Here is a 16,212-nt window from a genome sequence, read left to right as displayed (position 1 = left end):
TTTTTGGTGTCTCAGAGAATCAAGGGATATGAAGAGCAGGCGGGAAAGTGGAGTTGAAGTCCAAGATCAGCCATGATTGCCTTGAATAGAAGAGCAGGCTTGACAGCTTTATGGTCTATCCCTATTCCTACCATTTGTGTTCTCTCTAACCAGAATGAAGCAGGATGAGAGGGCACATGGCTTTGCCAGGATATTAGGATTCCCAAAGGTGCAGGGAGACAGCATCTGCACATGGACCTGCAGGCCACCTATCAACAGGAAGAGGTGTAGGTACAATGGCTTCCACACCATTAATGTGCAGTTGATGTGTGACTATGCACAGAGTAGTGTGTCAATAAATGCCCATTATCCTGGCAGCTGCCATGAAGCTTTCATCCCAAGGCAGTCTGACATTCCCATCATCTTCAGAACACCAAGAACCATCAGGGGCTCACTACTTGGAGACAAGGGATACCTGCTGCACATATGGCTTACGGCAGCCCCTCCCCCAACCCTCACCACTAGACCACACAAGGATAATGATAGCCATGCTGCCACCAGATACATTGTGGAGTAAGACGTCAGTGTCCTTAAGCAACTATTTCACTGTCTGGATCACTCAGCAGGGAGCTCTACAATACTTGCTGGAGTATGTCTCAAATTTTGTGTTCGACTTCTGCTTCCTCCACAAGCTCATTATTATGAAGGCTCAGGCATTGCCAACCTGACATATGGAAGGCACCTTGAAGGGAAGAGAAGAAAGAAGAGGAGGAGGAAGGTGTGCAAGCAGAGAGGAGGCATTCAGCACACTTCTCTGCCTGACGTCTGCAGGCACCTACTCAGATTCCAGTTCCCCCAGGACATTATCCCTACACCAACAAGTTCCATGATTTCCCACCCATCTGTGACATCCCATCTCTGCATCCTCTTCACCAAAATCTTGCAATAAGAGCCACTAATGTAAACCTTTCCGTAACATCTTTATCAAACAACATATCCAATTATACCAACATAAATGAACTATTCATTCATTAGTGTGTTTTCTTAGTGCCAGTCTTGTGGGTGCTTTTTCTTGATGAGTGCTCTGTCGCTGCAGCATTACAAATGGAAAGCTTCTGGGTTTCAATGAAGGATACTGCAGATTGTTTTGCAGAATGCTCTCAAGGAACGAGGCCCAGCTTCAGGCTGCACCATCTTAGCATGGGTGGCAGTGGTCTGGACTGGCTGGCTGACGGGCAACAGCAGGGATACTACTGGAGCGACAGTGATGGGGCCTGAATGCTGTCATTCTTTTGTGCACCATGGAGCCACTGTCACTCTCCTGGACTGGCACCTGAGCAATCCTAGTAATCTGCTGGAGCACAGATTGCTGGACCGCTGCAAAGCCCTGCAGCCTCTTTGAGCACTCATATCCACAGCTATGATGGCACCAGTCTGAACTGAGCTTGCATGATGTAGCATGGCTTCTGCCTGCGCTGTAATGGAATCAGAAACAGTCATCAGGCGTTGCTGTCTGCGTCTGCTGTGTTCTTCCTAAGTGCACCACAACTTTCATGTTGGAAAGGATGTATTCCAAGCTGTGCCAAGTTGAAGCTGGATTCCTCTATGCTCCTTAACAGTGTGACAATGAAAATAAGTTCTCTATTATGCCTGTCAACGCATCAAATATTTGTGTGTGCCTGTCCATCAGCCTTTTCCTTTCATCACCTGCAGCAGAACTCATCTGCGACCTCACTGTTCAAGGATATGGCATCCATACCATCCTTGCCTACAGCCCGGCTACAGCCCACTTGTGCACAATGACTCACCACGTACAGCTCCCACCTCTGGGTGATCCTCTGAATTTCATGTGGCCTAAGCTGGCAGCTAAAAAGTGTCAGATCAAGTGGCGGCATTTTTTCCCCAGAGGTCTGTTCTTCCTCGGGGCCTTCATCCTCTGGCACTACTAGCTGACCAGGCTGCAGTTCTTACATATCTGAAAGCATAAATGCACAAGGGGGAAACGGTTGGGTTGAGGGAAGTGGTAGAGAGAAAGAGGTACATGGTTACAATCTGCAACTTGCATATCAGACAAGATTATGGGACAAGGGTGAAGTGGGCTTTCAGATGGTACATAAGGCAGGACCATACCATCATCCTGCATTGCTACAGAGACACTGCTTGCCAAACACCCATCCTCTCCAAAAGGGTGCAAGAGCATGAAGCCATTTATTCTCCTTCTGTGCTGTAATTTTTTTCTACATTTTCTAACTGTTCTAAATATCTGAAAAGGAGGAATGTGCAGGGGAGAAAGGAGAGGGCAGGGGTGTGGCAGTACATGAATTGCTCCCGTAGTAGAGCAAGAACCAATGGAGTGGAGCTGACCTGAGTGAAGACTTGGAATTTGGTGAGGGGGGCAGTTTTAAGCGTTAATTTTGTTCTTAAAATCTATTCTAGTCTGGAATGAGCAGCAATTAGAAAGTACTGTGTAAGCAGGCTAAGTTCTTTCTTTCTTGCAGTTTAGATAAGGTAAACTCACTCTCAGCTGGAGGAATTGAGTAGTTAATTAGCTAACTGGTTGGATTGCTACGAATTCAGGGTTCTTTAGTGTAGCCTTGGCAAATGGAGTGCAGTTGAATGAAGACTTGGAGCTTGGCAAAAGGTGAGGGTTTGGGAGTTGGGAGAAGGAGGTGTTTGTTTCCTTTCTCTATCTTTCTCGCCCCATAGGAATTTGTTCTTGCTTGACTACAGGGAAATGTGCTAGCTGTTTGCCGAGTACCTGGTAAATTCTATTCTATCCCCAAGGTTTAAAATAGTGCACAAATTGGTGGTAAAGTTAATAAAATATATTAAAAAAGCACATAAATAATTGATTAATATGGTTAAGTAATTAGTTAAACACACTAAGGATGGCAGAACAGGTGATGTTTCAAGGCTGCAGCATGTGGGAATTCCTGGATAACATTGTGATCCAGGGCGAAAACATCTGCAGTAAATGTTTGTGGTTTGAGGAACTTTGGTTCAGAGTCAAAGGCCTTGAGCTGGAGGCTGAGCTGCAGACTCTGTGACACATCAGGAAGGAGGAAAGTTACCTGGATGCTTTATACCAGGAGGCAGTCACACCACTTAGGATGGGGTCCTCTAATTTGGTCAGTGCCTGGGGACAGGAGGGTGTGACTGCAAGTGAGGCAGGTAAGGGGACCCAGAAGGCAGGTGTGCAGGCCTCTGCAATTGCCTAATATGTTTGAGGCTCTCTCAGCTTGTTTGAATGAAAGCAGAGGGTGCAGGGTGGATGAGCAAACTGACCATGGCACCGTGGTACAGGAAGCCACCCAAGTGGGGGGAGCATAAAAGGAACATAGAGGCAGCAGGGGACACTATCATGAGGGGGATTGACACTGTTCTCCGTAGCAAAGAGCAAGAGTCCAGATGGCGGCATTGCCTGCCCAGTGACAGGGTTCAGGACATCTGCAGAGGAACTTGCAGTGGGAGAGAGAGCTTACCATGGTCGATGTGGGTACCAACAACATAGGTAGGATGAGGAAGGAGGCTCTGCATAGTCAGTATGAGGAGCCAGGCACCAAAATAAGAAACAGAAACTCAAAAGGTAATAATTTCTGGATTACTACCAGAGCCACGTGCAAATTGGCATAGGACAAATAAGATTAGAGAAATGAATGCGTGACTCAAAGACTGGTGTGGGAGAAATGGGTTCCAGTTTGTGAGGCAGTGGCATCAGTAATGAGGAGAGTGGAATCTGTACCGTTGGGATGGTCTACACCTGAACTGTGCTGGGGCTGGTGTCCTCACGAGCCGCATGACTAGGGAAGTAGAGAGGGTTTTAAATTAAACAGTTGCGGTTAGGACCAAATCTGGGAAGATGTGGCAAACCAAACAGCAAAGACAAGGCAAGGGAGAAAGGTATTAATATGAGAAATGATAAACAGAACATGACAGGAAGGGACAAAGAGTACAAAGCTAAGAGTAAATCAACAGATAAGGCTAGACACGACAAAATAATAAAAGGACAAAATTAAAGGCTCTGTATCTAAATGCATGTAGCATTCAAAACAAAACAGATAAACCAATACTGCAAATAGAAATAAATAAGTACGGTCTGATAGCCATCACAGAGATATGGCAACAGGATGACATAGATTGGGACCTGAATGTCGAAGGGTACGTGACATTTAGGAGGGACAGGAAGTTAGGAAAAAGGTGGAAGGGTGGCTCTGTTAATTTGCACATTAGAGAGGGATGACCTCAGTTCGGAAAACCAGAAGTGGTTTGGGTTGAGATGAGAAATGATAAAAACAAGAAGTCACTTGTGGGAGTGATGCACAGGCCCCCTAATTGTAATTACACGGCAGGAGAGAGTATAAAAGAAGAGGTAATGGGAGCTTGTCAAAAAGGTACAGGAGTAATTATGGGGGATTTTAATCTACATATAGAAAAATCAGATGGGCAAAAGTAGCGTAGATGAAGAGTTCATAGAATGTTTTCGGAATCATTTCTTGGAGCAGCACATTCTGGAGCCAACCGGAGAGCAGGCTATACTAGACCTGGTATTGAACAATGAGATAGGATTAACTGATTCCCTCATGGTAAAGGCATCCCTAGATAACAGCAATCATAATGTGATTGAATTTTACATTCATTTTGATGGAAGGTCCAAGACTAGTACTTTAAACTTAAATAAGGGCAATTATGAGGGCATGAAAGTAGAGCTAGCTAAAGTAATTGACAAATGAGGTTAAGGGATATGTCAAAAGAAGTTCAATGGCAGACATTTAAAGGAATATTTCAGAATACACAGAATAGATGCATTCCAATGTGAAAGAAAAATTCCAAGGGGAGGACCCACCATCCATGGTTGACTAAAAAAGTTAAAGAGAGTATCAAACTTAAAGAAAAAGCCTTTTAATTACACAAAGATAGGTGGCAGGTCAGAAGATTGGAAAGAATATAAAGAACAGTAAAGAATGACAAAAAGCTTAATAGTAAGGGAAAAATTAGAATATGAGAGGAAGCTAGCTAGTAATATAAAGACAGATAGTAAGAGTTTCTATAGATATTTAAATAAGAAAAGAGTTAACAAAGTGAGCGTTGGTCCTACAGTGTGCACGTCTGGGGAATTGATAATGGAAAGTAGGGAGATGGTGGATGAATTAAACAGGTATTTTGCTTCAGTCTTCACTGTAGAGGACACAAGTAACATCCCGTAAATAGCTGTAAATCAGGAAATGAAAGGGAGTGAGGAACTCGGGAAAGGTACAATTACCAGGGAAGTGGTTAGGGCAAATTGTTGGGGCTGCGGGCTGACAAATCCCCAGGGCTGGATGGACTTTACCTTAAGGTCTAGAAAGAAGTAGCTAGTCAGGTTGTTGATGCATTGGTTTTAATTTTCCAACATTCCCTAGAATCGAGGAAGGTTCCAATAGTTTGGAAAATAACAAATGTAATTCCTTTATTCAAAAAGGGAGGGAGGCAGAAAGCAGGAAACTACAGGCCAGTTAACCTAACATCTGTCATAAGGAAAATGTTAGACAGTATTATTAAAGATGTTATATCAGGGCACTTGGAAAAATTCAAGGCAATCAGACAGAGTAAACATAGTTTTGTGAAAGGGAAATCATGTTTAACCAATTTATTGGCATGCTTTGAAAGAGTCACAAGACACAAGATAGGTAGGAAAGTAAATTGTGAAGAGGATATAAGGAGGCTACAAAATGACATAGATGAATGGGCAAAGATCTGGCAAATGGAGTATAATGTAGGAAAATGTGAAATTGTCCATTTTGTCAGGAAGATTAAAAAAGCATATTATCTAAATGGGCAGAGATTGCAGAGCTCAGATTGAGAGGGATCTGGATATCCTAGTGCATGAATCACAAAAGGCTAGTATGCAGGTACAGCAAGTAATTAAGAAAGTTAATAGAACTTATAATTTATTGTGAGCTGAATTGATTACAAAAATAGGGATGTTATGCTTCAGTTATACAGGGCACTGGTGAGACCACAACTGGAGTATTATGTGCAGTACTGGTCTCCTTATTTGAGAAAAGATATAAATGCATTAGAAGCAATTCAGAGAAGGTTTACTAGACTAATGCCAGGAATGGGAATGTTGTCTTATGAGGAAAGGCTGGACAGGTTAGTCTTGTATCCACTGGAATTTAGAACAGCAAGAGGCAACTTGATTGAATCCTTTAAGATCCTGAGGCATCTTGACAGGGTGGATGTTTCCTCTTGTGGAAGAATCTAGAACTAGGGGAGGTCATTGTTTAAAAGTAAGGGGTCACTCATTTAAGACAGAGCTGAGGAGGAATTTTTTCTCTGAGGGTTGTGAGTCTTTGGAACTCTTTTCCTCTAAAGGCAGTGGAAGCACAGTCTTTGAATGTTTTTAAGGTAGAGCTAGATAGGTTCTTGATTAACAAGGGGGTGAAAGGTTATCGGGGTAGGCAGGAATGTGGGGTTGAGGTTACAACTGGATCAGCCACGATCTTATTGAATGGCAAAGCAGGCCCGAGGAGCCAAGTGGCCTACTCCTGCTCCTAATTTGTATTTTCGTATGTATGTTACAGCAAGATGGACTGTATGGTCTTTTCCTGTGCTGTAACAATTCTGTGATTCTATGATTCTTTCCCCCATTGCTCATTGCTGTTTTCTCCTTTTATGTGCCACTTTGTCCTGCAAATGAAGGGAAAGAGTGTCCTTGTGTGTGGTGCAGTGGTTTTGGGTGATGTGCCTATCATAGCTAAATAGCTGGCATATGTGGAAGCTATAAGATTTGGGTCTAAGGCTTGCAGCAGTGGTAACTGTGTGAGGGTGAAGTGGAACATATGGTAGGCATGAGAACTGGTTGCTTGAGATCTTTGGTAGATGAGAGACAGGGATGTGCTGCTTTGAGCAGTGTGAGGTTGGTGGTGCAGATATTCGAATATGGCGGTTGGAGATGCATTCACTGACCTTGACCACTCGTGTGAGGTCCCTGAACTTCATCCAGGTCCTTCTGACCTGACTCTTAGCATTGGTCCGTGTGACTATCTGTCTCTACTGCCTTTGCAGTGCCTGTCTGGAGGGTCTCCTGCAGATAGAAGACATAGCTCCTGCACTAAACCCTTCAGTGCTGCACACTAGAATCTAGGAGCCATTTCTCTGGCCTGCTGCTCCATTGCTCAGCTTACTTCCTGCTTTTAATGTGTTTCTCAGCCAGCTCAATGAGCTGCAAGCAGAATGCACCTCTACCTATAAGAGGTGCGGGCTAGCTAAAACAGTGCTAGCCTTACATGTACATGCAGCCACTTAGCAGTGCATTTCGCACTGGGCTGCATGCCACGATCATGAAAATTGGCAGACAGCATAAAGTTTGCATGATGCCTGCAGTACTCTCAATGGCCACAGGTTATTCACTCATTGCAATCCTTGCACCCCCCTATCAGGCCTAATTGAATTTTTTAATCCATTATAAATTGGGTGACAGAACTGACCAAGTGTGCAATCAAACCCCGTGAATTTTTAATTTCTTGCTTGGCTCTCTCAAGTTAGATAACCTATAGGAAATAACTTAGTTCTATAGGCTGCCATTGCAATCACCTCTTTACAGCAGCAGCTAAAACTTCAATAGTTCCTAAGATAAAAGCAAAAAACTGCTGATGCTGGAAATCCAAAACAAAAACAAAAATAACTGGGAAACACAGCAGGTCACAAATGCTGCTTCACTTGAAAGGAGTGTTTGGGGTGGAAATTGGAAGCAAAATTAATAAATTTTTCCAGGTCCAGATGGGAGCATGAAGCAGTACCGAAGTAATCATCGATGTACTGGAGAAAGAGTTGTGGGATGGGGCTGGAGTAGGACTGGAACAAGGAATGTTCCACATACCCCATAAAGAGACAGGCATAACTGGGCCTATGCGGTTACCCATAGCCACACCTATTATTTGGCGGAAGTGAGAGGAGTTTAAGGAGAAATTGAACCGTCCAAGCGCCCAAACACTCCTTTCAAGTGAAGCAACATTTCACTTGCACTTCCCTCAATTTAGTCTACTGCATTCGTTGCTCCCAATGCGGTTTCCTCTACACTGGAGAGACCAAACGCAGACTGGGTGACCGCTTTGCAGAACACCTTCGGTCTGTCCGCAAGCATGACCTAGACCTCCCTGTCGCTTGCATTTTCAACACACCACCCTGCTCTCATGCCCACATGTCTGTCCTTGGCCTGCTGCATTGTTCCAGTGAAGCTCAACGCAAACTGGAGGAACAGCACCTCATCTTCCGACTAGGCATTTTACAGCCTTCCGGACTGAATGTTGAGTTCAACAATTTTAGATCATGAACTCTCTCCTCCATTCCCATCCCCTTTCCGATCCCCCTTTTTTTTCCCAATAATTTATATAGATTTTTCTTTTCCCACCTATTTCCATTATTTTTAAATGTATTTCCATCCATTGTTTTATCTCTACCTTTTAGCCTATTTCGATCCCTTCCCTTCACCCCACCACACCCCCACTAGGGCTATCTGTACCTTGCTTGTCCTGCTTTCTACCCTTAATTAGCACATTCCTTAGATAATTTCACTACCTTGAACACCTTTTTGTCCTTTTGTCTATGACATCTTTTGGCTATCTCCACCTATCACTGACCCTCTATCCAGCTCTACCTATCCCACCCCCCCCCACTCTCCTTAAACCAGCTTATATTTCATCTCTCTTCTATTTTTACTTAGTTCTGTTGAAGAGTCATACGGACTCAAAACGTTAACTGTGTTCCTCTCCGCAGATGCTGCCAGACCTGCTGAGTTTTTCCAGGTATTTTTGTTTTTGTCTTCAATAGTTCCTGTCTTGGATGCGAGGATTGAGATTAATCAGTGCTCGGGCCATTGAGGCCGGCAGCAATCAAACTTGTGCTGCCTCCTCGTTTCCATGATTGTAGCTTTCAGTGAAAAGATTAAGAATTTTCTTTCTTTCAAGAGACATTCTCTAAAATCTGATAGGATATGAGACAAACAAATTACTTTTCTTTAAAAAAAATAACAGGCTTAGTAAACTCAAGCTTATAATTGAGTTTCCATTTCTTCTGAACCTTAAGAGGACTTTCTTCACCACCATCCAATTGCTAATTATCTGTTTGTAATTATCTGTTATTTGTTTGTAAACTACAGATATTACATTGATTTTTAACCATTTTCTACAATGGGTTTGAATGCAATACAAAAATTGTTCAAACATTAATAAATAGGTTCATTCCTGAATAAGGTACAATTATTCTGCACAAAGCAGGTCTATGTTCCCATGGATGTACATCAGTCAAGGAAAGAAAATAAAAGGAAGACTTGCAATCATATAGCGCTTTTTGTGACCGCCAGACCTCTCAAAGTGCTTTACAGCCAATGATGTACTTCTGAAGTGGAGACACTGTTGTAACTATGCAGTCAACAACCTTTAAATGTAAAACACTTTTTACAAGCATTGAAAAACATACGTCATTTCTGAAAATCAGAGATAACATGAAGGCGGTGACTAACTTACTCGGAAATAATCACTGCATGCTGCCAGCACTGCTTTATGGGCATGGAATTTTTGTTCCTCAGCAACCAGAATGACATCACAGAGTATCCCATCATTCCTCTGCTGGTTCAGAGCTGCTAGGACGGCATCCTTATGAGACTTTGATTGGCACAGCCTGTGACCTGTCAGCATTTCTTGAATGCTGTAAATAAACAAAAGTAGGTTGTGATCAAAATTAAGGCCTTTCCCCTAAAACTAAATTAGCAATGTGTTCCACTTACTAAATCGTATTCCCTGCGCTCAACTGTTCTCAATAAACGAAAACAGCAACACTTTGCAAATAAAACAAAAGCTTTCTCTCTAAGGAATAATTAGAAAATAATGAAACCACCACCCAGTTAGTGTGGGCCACATGCTGGATTAGAAACAAAGCCTTGAAATTCTCATGACTGCTTGACATACAAGTAAATTCCCTAAATTGAACCTGAGGCAATGCAGAGAAAAATAAATGGCTATTTTGTACACAGCATGCATTAGAACTATTTTTTTTTAAAGAGTTCAACATAAACCATAGATAATTAGCTTAAAAATAAAACTGGAAACAAATAAACCCATTAAACCTCCTACATCTTACTAGCTGTGCAATACAAGTTGCAGACAATATTTTAATGCTGCAAACTCACAATCCAATGAAAGCTTTGAATGCCTCAACTGAATTAAATACCAGCTTGCTTAAGGTGACATCACATACACTCATGGGTCAGATACACAGTACCTGAGGCACATTTCAGATGGCATATTCCAATCCAGACCCAGCAGGTATCAGTGCAAAAGGCGGTGGTGTGAGAGAGAGCCCAGCTGAAAGTGTAACAATGGGATAGCAATGTGTGAGCATGAATAGGTTTGGCTCCAGTTGACTGTACAAGCATGGATTCCTAAGGCTCATCCAACACTGAATCAGGATTAGCACAAACAGCAAATGAAAGGATGTTTTAGATTAATGGTTATGCAGCTTCTGCCATTGGGTTTTCCATTTTGCAATTTGCACAGTATTATCTTTCAAATTAAGAAACCACTTTGCTTATAAAGCAGTTACATTTGTTGTTGAATAGTTGTATCAGTATTGCACAAGATTTTTTTTCAAAATGTATATATCAGCTGACTTACAAAGCAACGCTAGAAAACTTTCAAAACATTACATTCTTTGTTAGCAAACAGTCTTCAATTCACTCATTCCTAATACCAGAAGATCTCCCATGGCAGTGCTCATGTTAAACTGGAGGATATGCTGTTTTATAAGGAGAGGAGCATTATACAATGTAATGCACAATGTATTATCAAACAATAGGTAAGATACATCTGTGTGCAACCCTAAGGTTAATGGCTGTAGGTAGGTAAATCTCAAGGTCAATGAGAGCAATGTTTTTTTTCTGTAGAATGGCAGCTCTTTGTAAATACCTAGTCTGTTGAAATGACTAGCTAGTTTTCTTTCTTTTAAGAAATTTGAATGTCTGAAATTGTTCAGAGGTTGACTAGATGATATAGTAATATATACCACAGGGCGCAGAGATTGCAATAATCAGATTCAGTCTGAAACAGTGACCAGAAGATGGGTGGTCGCCAGTGAGTGTACAGAGTCTTCAGTGGAGTTGAAGATGATTGTTTACTGATGTCCAACTGTCTTCTGTGGCATTGTTCACAGCAACCTGGATAACACTCTGTTTTAAAAGGTCAAAAGCAAATACAAAAAAAAATCATTCTGCTGCTAACATGATGCTCTGTCCCTTTCAGGCCACAAAGTTTAACTGCTGAGTAAACACTGGGGAAGGTCAAGGCTAAATATAGTTCTTTTCAGGCAGCAGGTCAGAAGCTTAACTTTGTTTCTCTCCTTTCTAAGTGGGATTGGCTCGGCTATAATATTAATATATGTTGCATTAATGTATATTGCAAGTCATCACAATTTCTATGACACTTCTATATCATACCTACTTTAGAATCACACTAGAACAAAAGGTAGCCGTGGCTTCCCTGCACTCTTGCCAATGGCCCCTTTAAACTCTCACCGTGGTCCCTCCACTGATATCTTTGAAAAAAGTGTAAAGAGCTCATAAATTTATTTGCCGCCAAGATTGTGACTATCTGTTCAGCTGTTTCCCCTCCAAACGAAACCTTCTCCAGCAATTAAATCTTAGTGCTGAACCTATGTCTATCTCTAGTTTCTCTATCATTTTCCCTCAAGCTCTCTGAATCCATTAAACCCACCTCTGCCTCCATTCTGATTAAACTATTGGTCACCCAACATCCCTTCCTAGATTCATGCTCACTGAAGATATAAGTGGCTTCCTCGCCTCAGGTATTTCTCCCTCTCTAAAAAAAAACACCTTCTTCATTACCATCCTCAAAACACCCAACCCCAACTCATCTACCCTGATATAGTAACACCCCATCTCCAACAACCTTGAATTATTGTCTTACTACTTGAATCTTCCAATCAGGTTATCCATCATCTCAAAAACTAAAACAGCCCTAATTAAAGTCAAGAGCAAAATTCTCTTTAATCATGGTACATTATCCTTCCTTGTCCTCTCTAAAGCCTTTAACAGTGAAATATACCATCCTCCTTCTTTGGCCTTCTGCCACTGCCCAGCTCAGCTGGACGGCCGTTGCTAGCTTCCTAATTTTTAAAAGCAAAATACTGTGGATGCTGTTAATCTGAAACAAAAACAAAAATAGCTGGAAAAACTCAGCAGTTCTGACAGCATCTGTGGAGAGGAAGTCAGAGTTAAAGTTTCGAGTCCATATGACTCTTCAAATAGTTACTATTTCTTTCAGTTCTGATGAAGAGCCATACGGACTCGAAACGTTAACTCTGTCTTCCTCTCCACAGATGCTGTCAGACCTGCTGAGTTTTTCCAGCTATTTTTGTTTTTGTTCCTAATTTTTAAGATATTTTGAATTGCCTCTTTCTCATTTGCCTATTATGACCTCCTTTACCGAATGCCCACACTTCTTCCCTCCTCTTGCTACATCCACCACCTGCCTACCGTTTCCCATCCATTTCTGCGTCTGTGCCTGTCACCTTACATTAATCAGCCTATGGACTGGATCCCTGCTCCACATATGAACTACAGCTCAAAAGCATCCACAGCCTACCAGCCTCCAGCAATAACTGTATGCCTATCCCACCAAACTCACCGTCATAAAATGCTGCTTTCCCCAACATGTCTTCCATACAAAAGGACAGAAATAGGGAAGTTGAAAAAGACAGGATAGCCAAAAGCAAGAGTTATCAGCCTGCCTCAAGTTTTTGATCGATTATTCTAATGGCATGCATTGTGAAACTTCTGTAGTTGTCTCACCAGTCAAGGAGCTCCATACGTTGGTTACCAGGTAAATGCAGCACTTCTGATGCTCCTGAAGTACAATATAAACTTGAATTTGGAAAATATACACAAGTTATCAATATTGCTGTGTGCTTTGTATACCTAAGAACTAAGAATAACCCTTAGTACATCAGGTATTTAGTAATGTTAGGCACTCATTTAGTCTCAGGTGCAATTAAATATCTTGAAGGAGAAAGGAGATGATTAGACCATCAATTGCCATTGTTGTAATCATAAGGGGAAGAGTGTTGGCTAATTTTGCACCCAGATTCCAGCCAAATCAGCACCAAGGAATAGGGAATTTAAAATGCAAGTAACTTACACCAAATTACAACACTTACCCAAATATTTTCTGTGATCCCCCATGCTGGTTCAAGATTCAGTGCACCCAAAACAAGCCCTGCCCACAAAACTCAGAGCACCCAGGTTCAAAACTGCAAGAAACCTGCTGGTTTAAGAAGCCTCTTCAAATAATGCTCATTCTCTAAGTGCATATGGGCTATAAGGCACATTTTAAGCACATTTCTTCATAGCAAAAAATTTATAATTTACTGAGAAGCTTAGTTGTGTACACAATTAAACTGTTAAATAGTTAATCTTTTAACCTTATTTTCAGTGATTTTCAAATAGGTTACTCGCCAGTGGAGGAGTGAATACACTTATGTTCAATGATCAAACCATTTTAATTTCTTAATAATAAAACTGCACCAGGTAACAAGTGTTAAATACGTCAAGATTACTGTTTAATGAAAAGAAATCACATTATATTACATTGCCCAATTGCACTGAATCCTAAAAGATTTTAATTGATTGTGAAAATGAATTTTAACAGAAACTTGAATTGTCATTTAACCGTCACAATTTTAAGTGCATTTTGCGAAGTGGAAGCATCATCCTCTTATGTATATTTATTAAGAAACTATATAGAATGTTACTTCATCACAAGCATCTTACAGAAAGATATATATATTTATGAAAATGCCCCACATCAAATATGTATTTCACTATGTACTACCTAGTTGATGCCACCATAAATATAACAAACATGAACAGGTGTTTCAGGAATCTAACCCTGGCAATTGCTGTGAGCAAAGACCATTTAGTTGCCAACAGGGAAGAACCATTTCCATATATTACAGCAACCTGCTTTGCTGTTGTGGTTGTTAACATGTGGGATAGGTGCGGACTTCACTTGACACCCGAAAATGATTTTGAAAAACTTACACTCAATAAAGGAGTATGATACCTTTAGTACACTCCACATGCTATATTAACAGGTAAATGCTGGTGTCTCAGTACACCTTTCATGATAAGAGTATAGGAGCTATTTTGTGAAAAGCTATCTGCTGCTAAGATATCTCATTGACCTGTAGTTTCAAGGCCACACTTGCTTCAACACAAGGTTCTGATGAAAGGCCATGGACCAAAAAATTAACATTGTTTCTCTCCAGAGTTGGAAATATGTTCAATAATTATAGAATGTCAGGACAGGAAGGTGGCAATTTGTCCCATTCAACCAGTGCCAATTCTCTCTCTTCAACTGTTTACACCAATCAAATTTTCCTTCCCATTCCATAGATCCTTTTTAAAAATATTTATCCCATTTACTTTTGAATTATATTATCAGACTTTTGCCTCGGTGAACACAAGTTGTGAAGGATCCTTGTAAACTCCTCTACTTGAAAAAAATTCTGACTTCCCCTTACTTCGAACAATAATCTTGATTCATCCATCAGTAGATTTTTTCCACTATTTACCATCTTAAGCTTCTTGTAATCTTTGAAACCTCCAATACATTTACCTTAACTTTTTTTACATTGAGAAAGTCCCAATTTTAAAAATCTTTCTTCCTAACTAGAATTGTGCACTGCTGGTATATTTCTACTGAAAACTTGCCCCTAGCTGTAATATCCTCCCTTTAAAGAAGTTTGCAGAACAATGTGCAATACACAAAGTGTGGCTTAATTAATGTCTTGTATAAATTCAATGTGTTTTTTTTTCTCTCAATACCCCTATGTATAAAATTCAGAACCTTATTTCCCCATTCATGTCCTTAATGACCTGTATTCATATTTTATCTTCACTTCACCCCTGCTCCACAAAATCATCATCTCCTCATTTTATTAATCATACTAGTTAGGGTATATTTTGTTTCACTGTTCCTTTTTCCCCCAAAATGTTCCACTTCCCACCTCTATTCCCTCAGATCCTTTTCTTCATGTCCCAAAATGTTCCATTTTATGTCTTTATTTTTGGTCTGTAACTACTACTTATCTGCCCACTGTCAAAGCATATCTACCTGTAGTCTTCCTCACAAAGTCTACTGGACTCTCTAATTTTGTAGCATCAGTAAACCTAAAAATTATTCCTCTTGCACCTTATGTCCAAATCATTTATCCAAGTGAAAAATTACATCCTGCCAATCCAAAAAACATTATTTACCCCTCGTCTTTGTTTTTTTACCTCCACCCCTCACCATCGCTGTCCGTATCAGTACATTGCCTCTGACATCATTTGCCTTTATCTTCAGAACAAATCTCATGCAGCACCTGCACAGAATATACATCATGTAAACAAGCCATTCGTTCCAACCAGTCCATGCTGGCATTTATGCCCAATTCCTCCCATCCTTCCTCATCTAACTTAAGACAATATAATTCTCTATTCACTTCTCTCTCATTTGCTTATCTAACCTCTCCTTAAATGCATCTGTACTATTTGCGTCAACCACTCCCTCTGGTCACAAGATCCATGATCACGTCACCTCTGGGTAAAGAAGTTCCTTCTGAATTCCCTCTTTGATTCCTTGGTGACTATCTAATATTGATGGCCTCCAGTGTTGCTCTTCTTCACAAATGGAAACACTGTCTACTCTATAAAAGCATCTCATCATTATGAAGGCTTCTTTTTTGTTATAATTTTAAGGACCTCTATCAAACGTCTTCTGAAAATTCATACACAAAATATTCAGTGCATTCCAATTATCCATACACTGTCACTTCCTCAGAAAAATCAATTAAATTAGTCAACCATAAACTGCCCTTTGAAAATTCAGGTTAATCAGCGATAGTCAACATATGTCTTTTTAAGTATTAACTCACTTTATCCTATATAATGGGCTCCAGAAGTTTAACCATAGCCACAGCTGGCCTATAATTTCATGGCTAATTTCTTTCCCCTTTTCTAGAACAGGCTTGTAAAATGTGCCACGCTTGGTCGTTAGGCACAATTTGTTTCTGAAAACCTTTTTTTTTGAAAATTTATGGTTAATAATTCATGCTTCATTGTTAATCCATTGAATATGCAACACTGTAACTTATAGCATCTATTGACATAGGAAGTGTTTATTTGCAGGAAACAAAAAC

At 40.8% G+C, this 16,212-nt stretch overlaps 1 protein-coding gene across 7 annotated transcripts in view; it reads right to left on the bottom strand.

Moving 5' to 3' along the window:
* Positions 1–10,262, bottom strand: part of klhl32 (kelch-like family member 32) — a 263,410-nt gene extending 253,148 nt beyond the window's left edge. For all 7 annotated transcript variants that reach the window (XM_041188385.1, XM_041188391.1, XM_041188389.1 and 4 more), the window contains exons 1-2: positions 10,240–10,262; positions 9,486–9,666 (exon numbers count right to left, since the gene is read on the bottom strand). In XM_041188385.1, the coding sequence (XP_041044319.1) occupies positions 9,486–9,666; positions 10,240–10,262 (204 nt within the window). The remainder of the gene's footprint in view (positions 1–9,485; positions 9,667–10,239) is intronic.
* Between the last annotated feature and the right edge of the window lie 5,950 nt (positions 10,263–16,212).

Source organism: Carcharodon carcharias, chromosome 5 (genome assembly GCF_017639515.1).
Source record: "Carcharodon carcharias isolate sCarCar2 chromosome 5, sCarCar2.pri, whole genome shotgun sequence".
NCBI classification, from domain to species: Eukaryota; Metazoa; Chordata; class Chondrichthyes; order Lamniformes; family Lamnidae; genus Carcharodon; species Carcharodon carcharias.
Note: the sequence above shows the minus strand (reverse complement) of the source record. Positions and strands in the feature narration are given on the sequence as shown.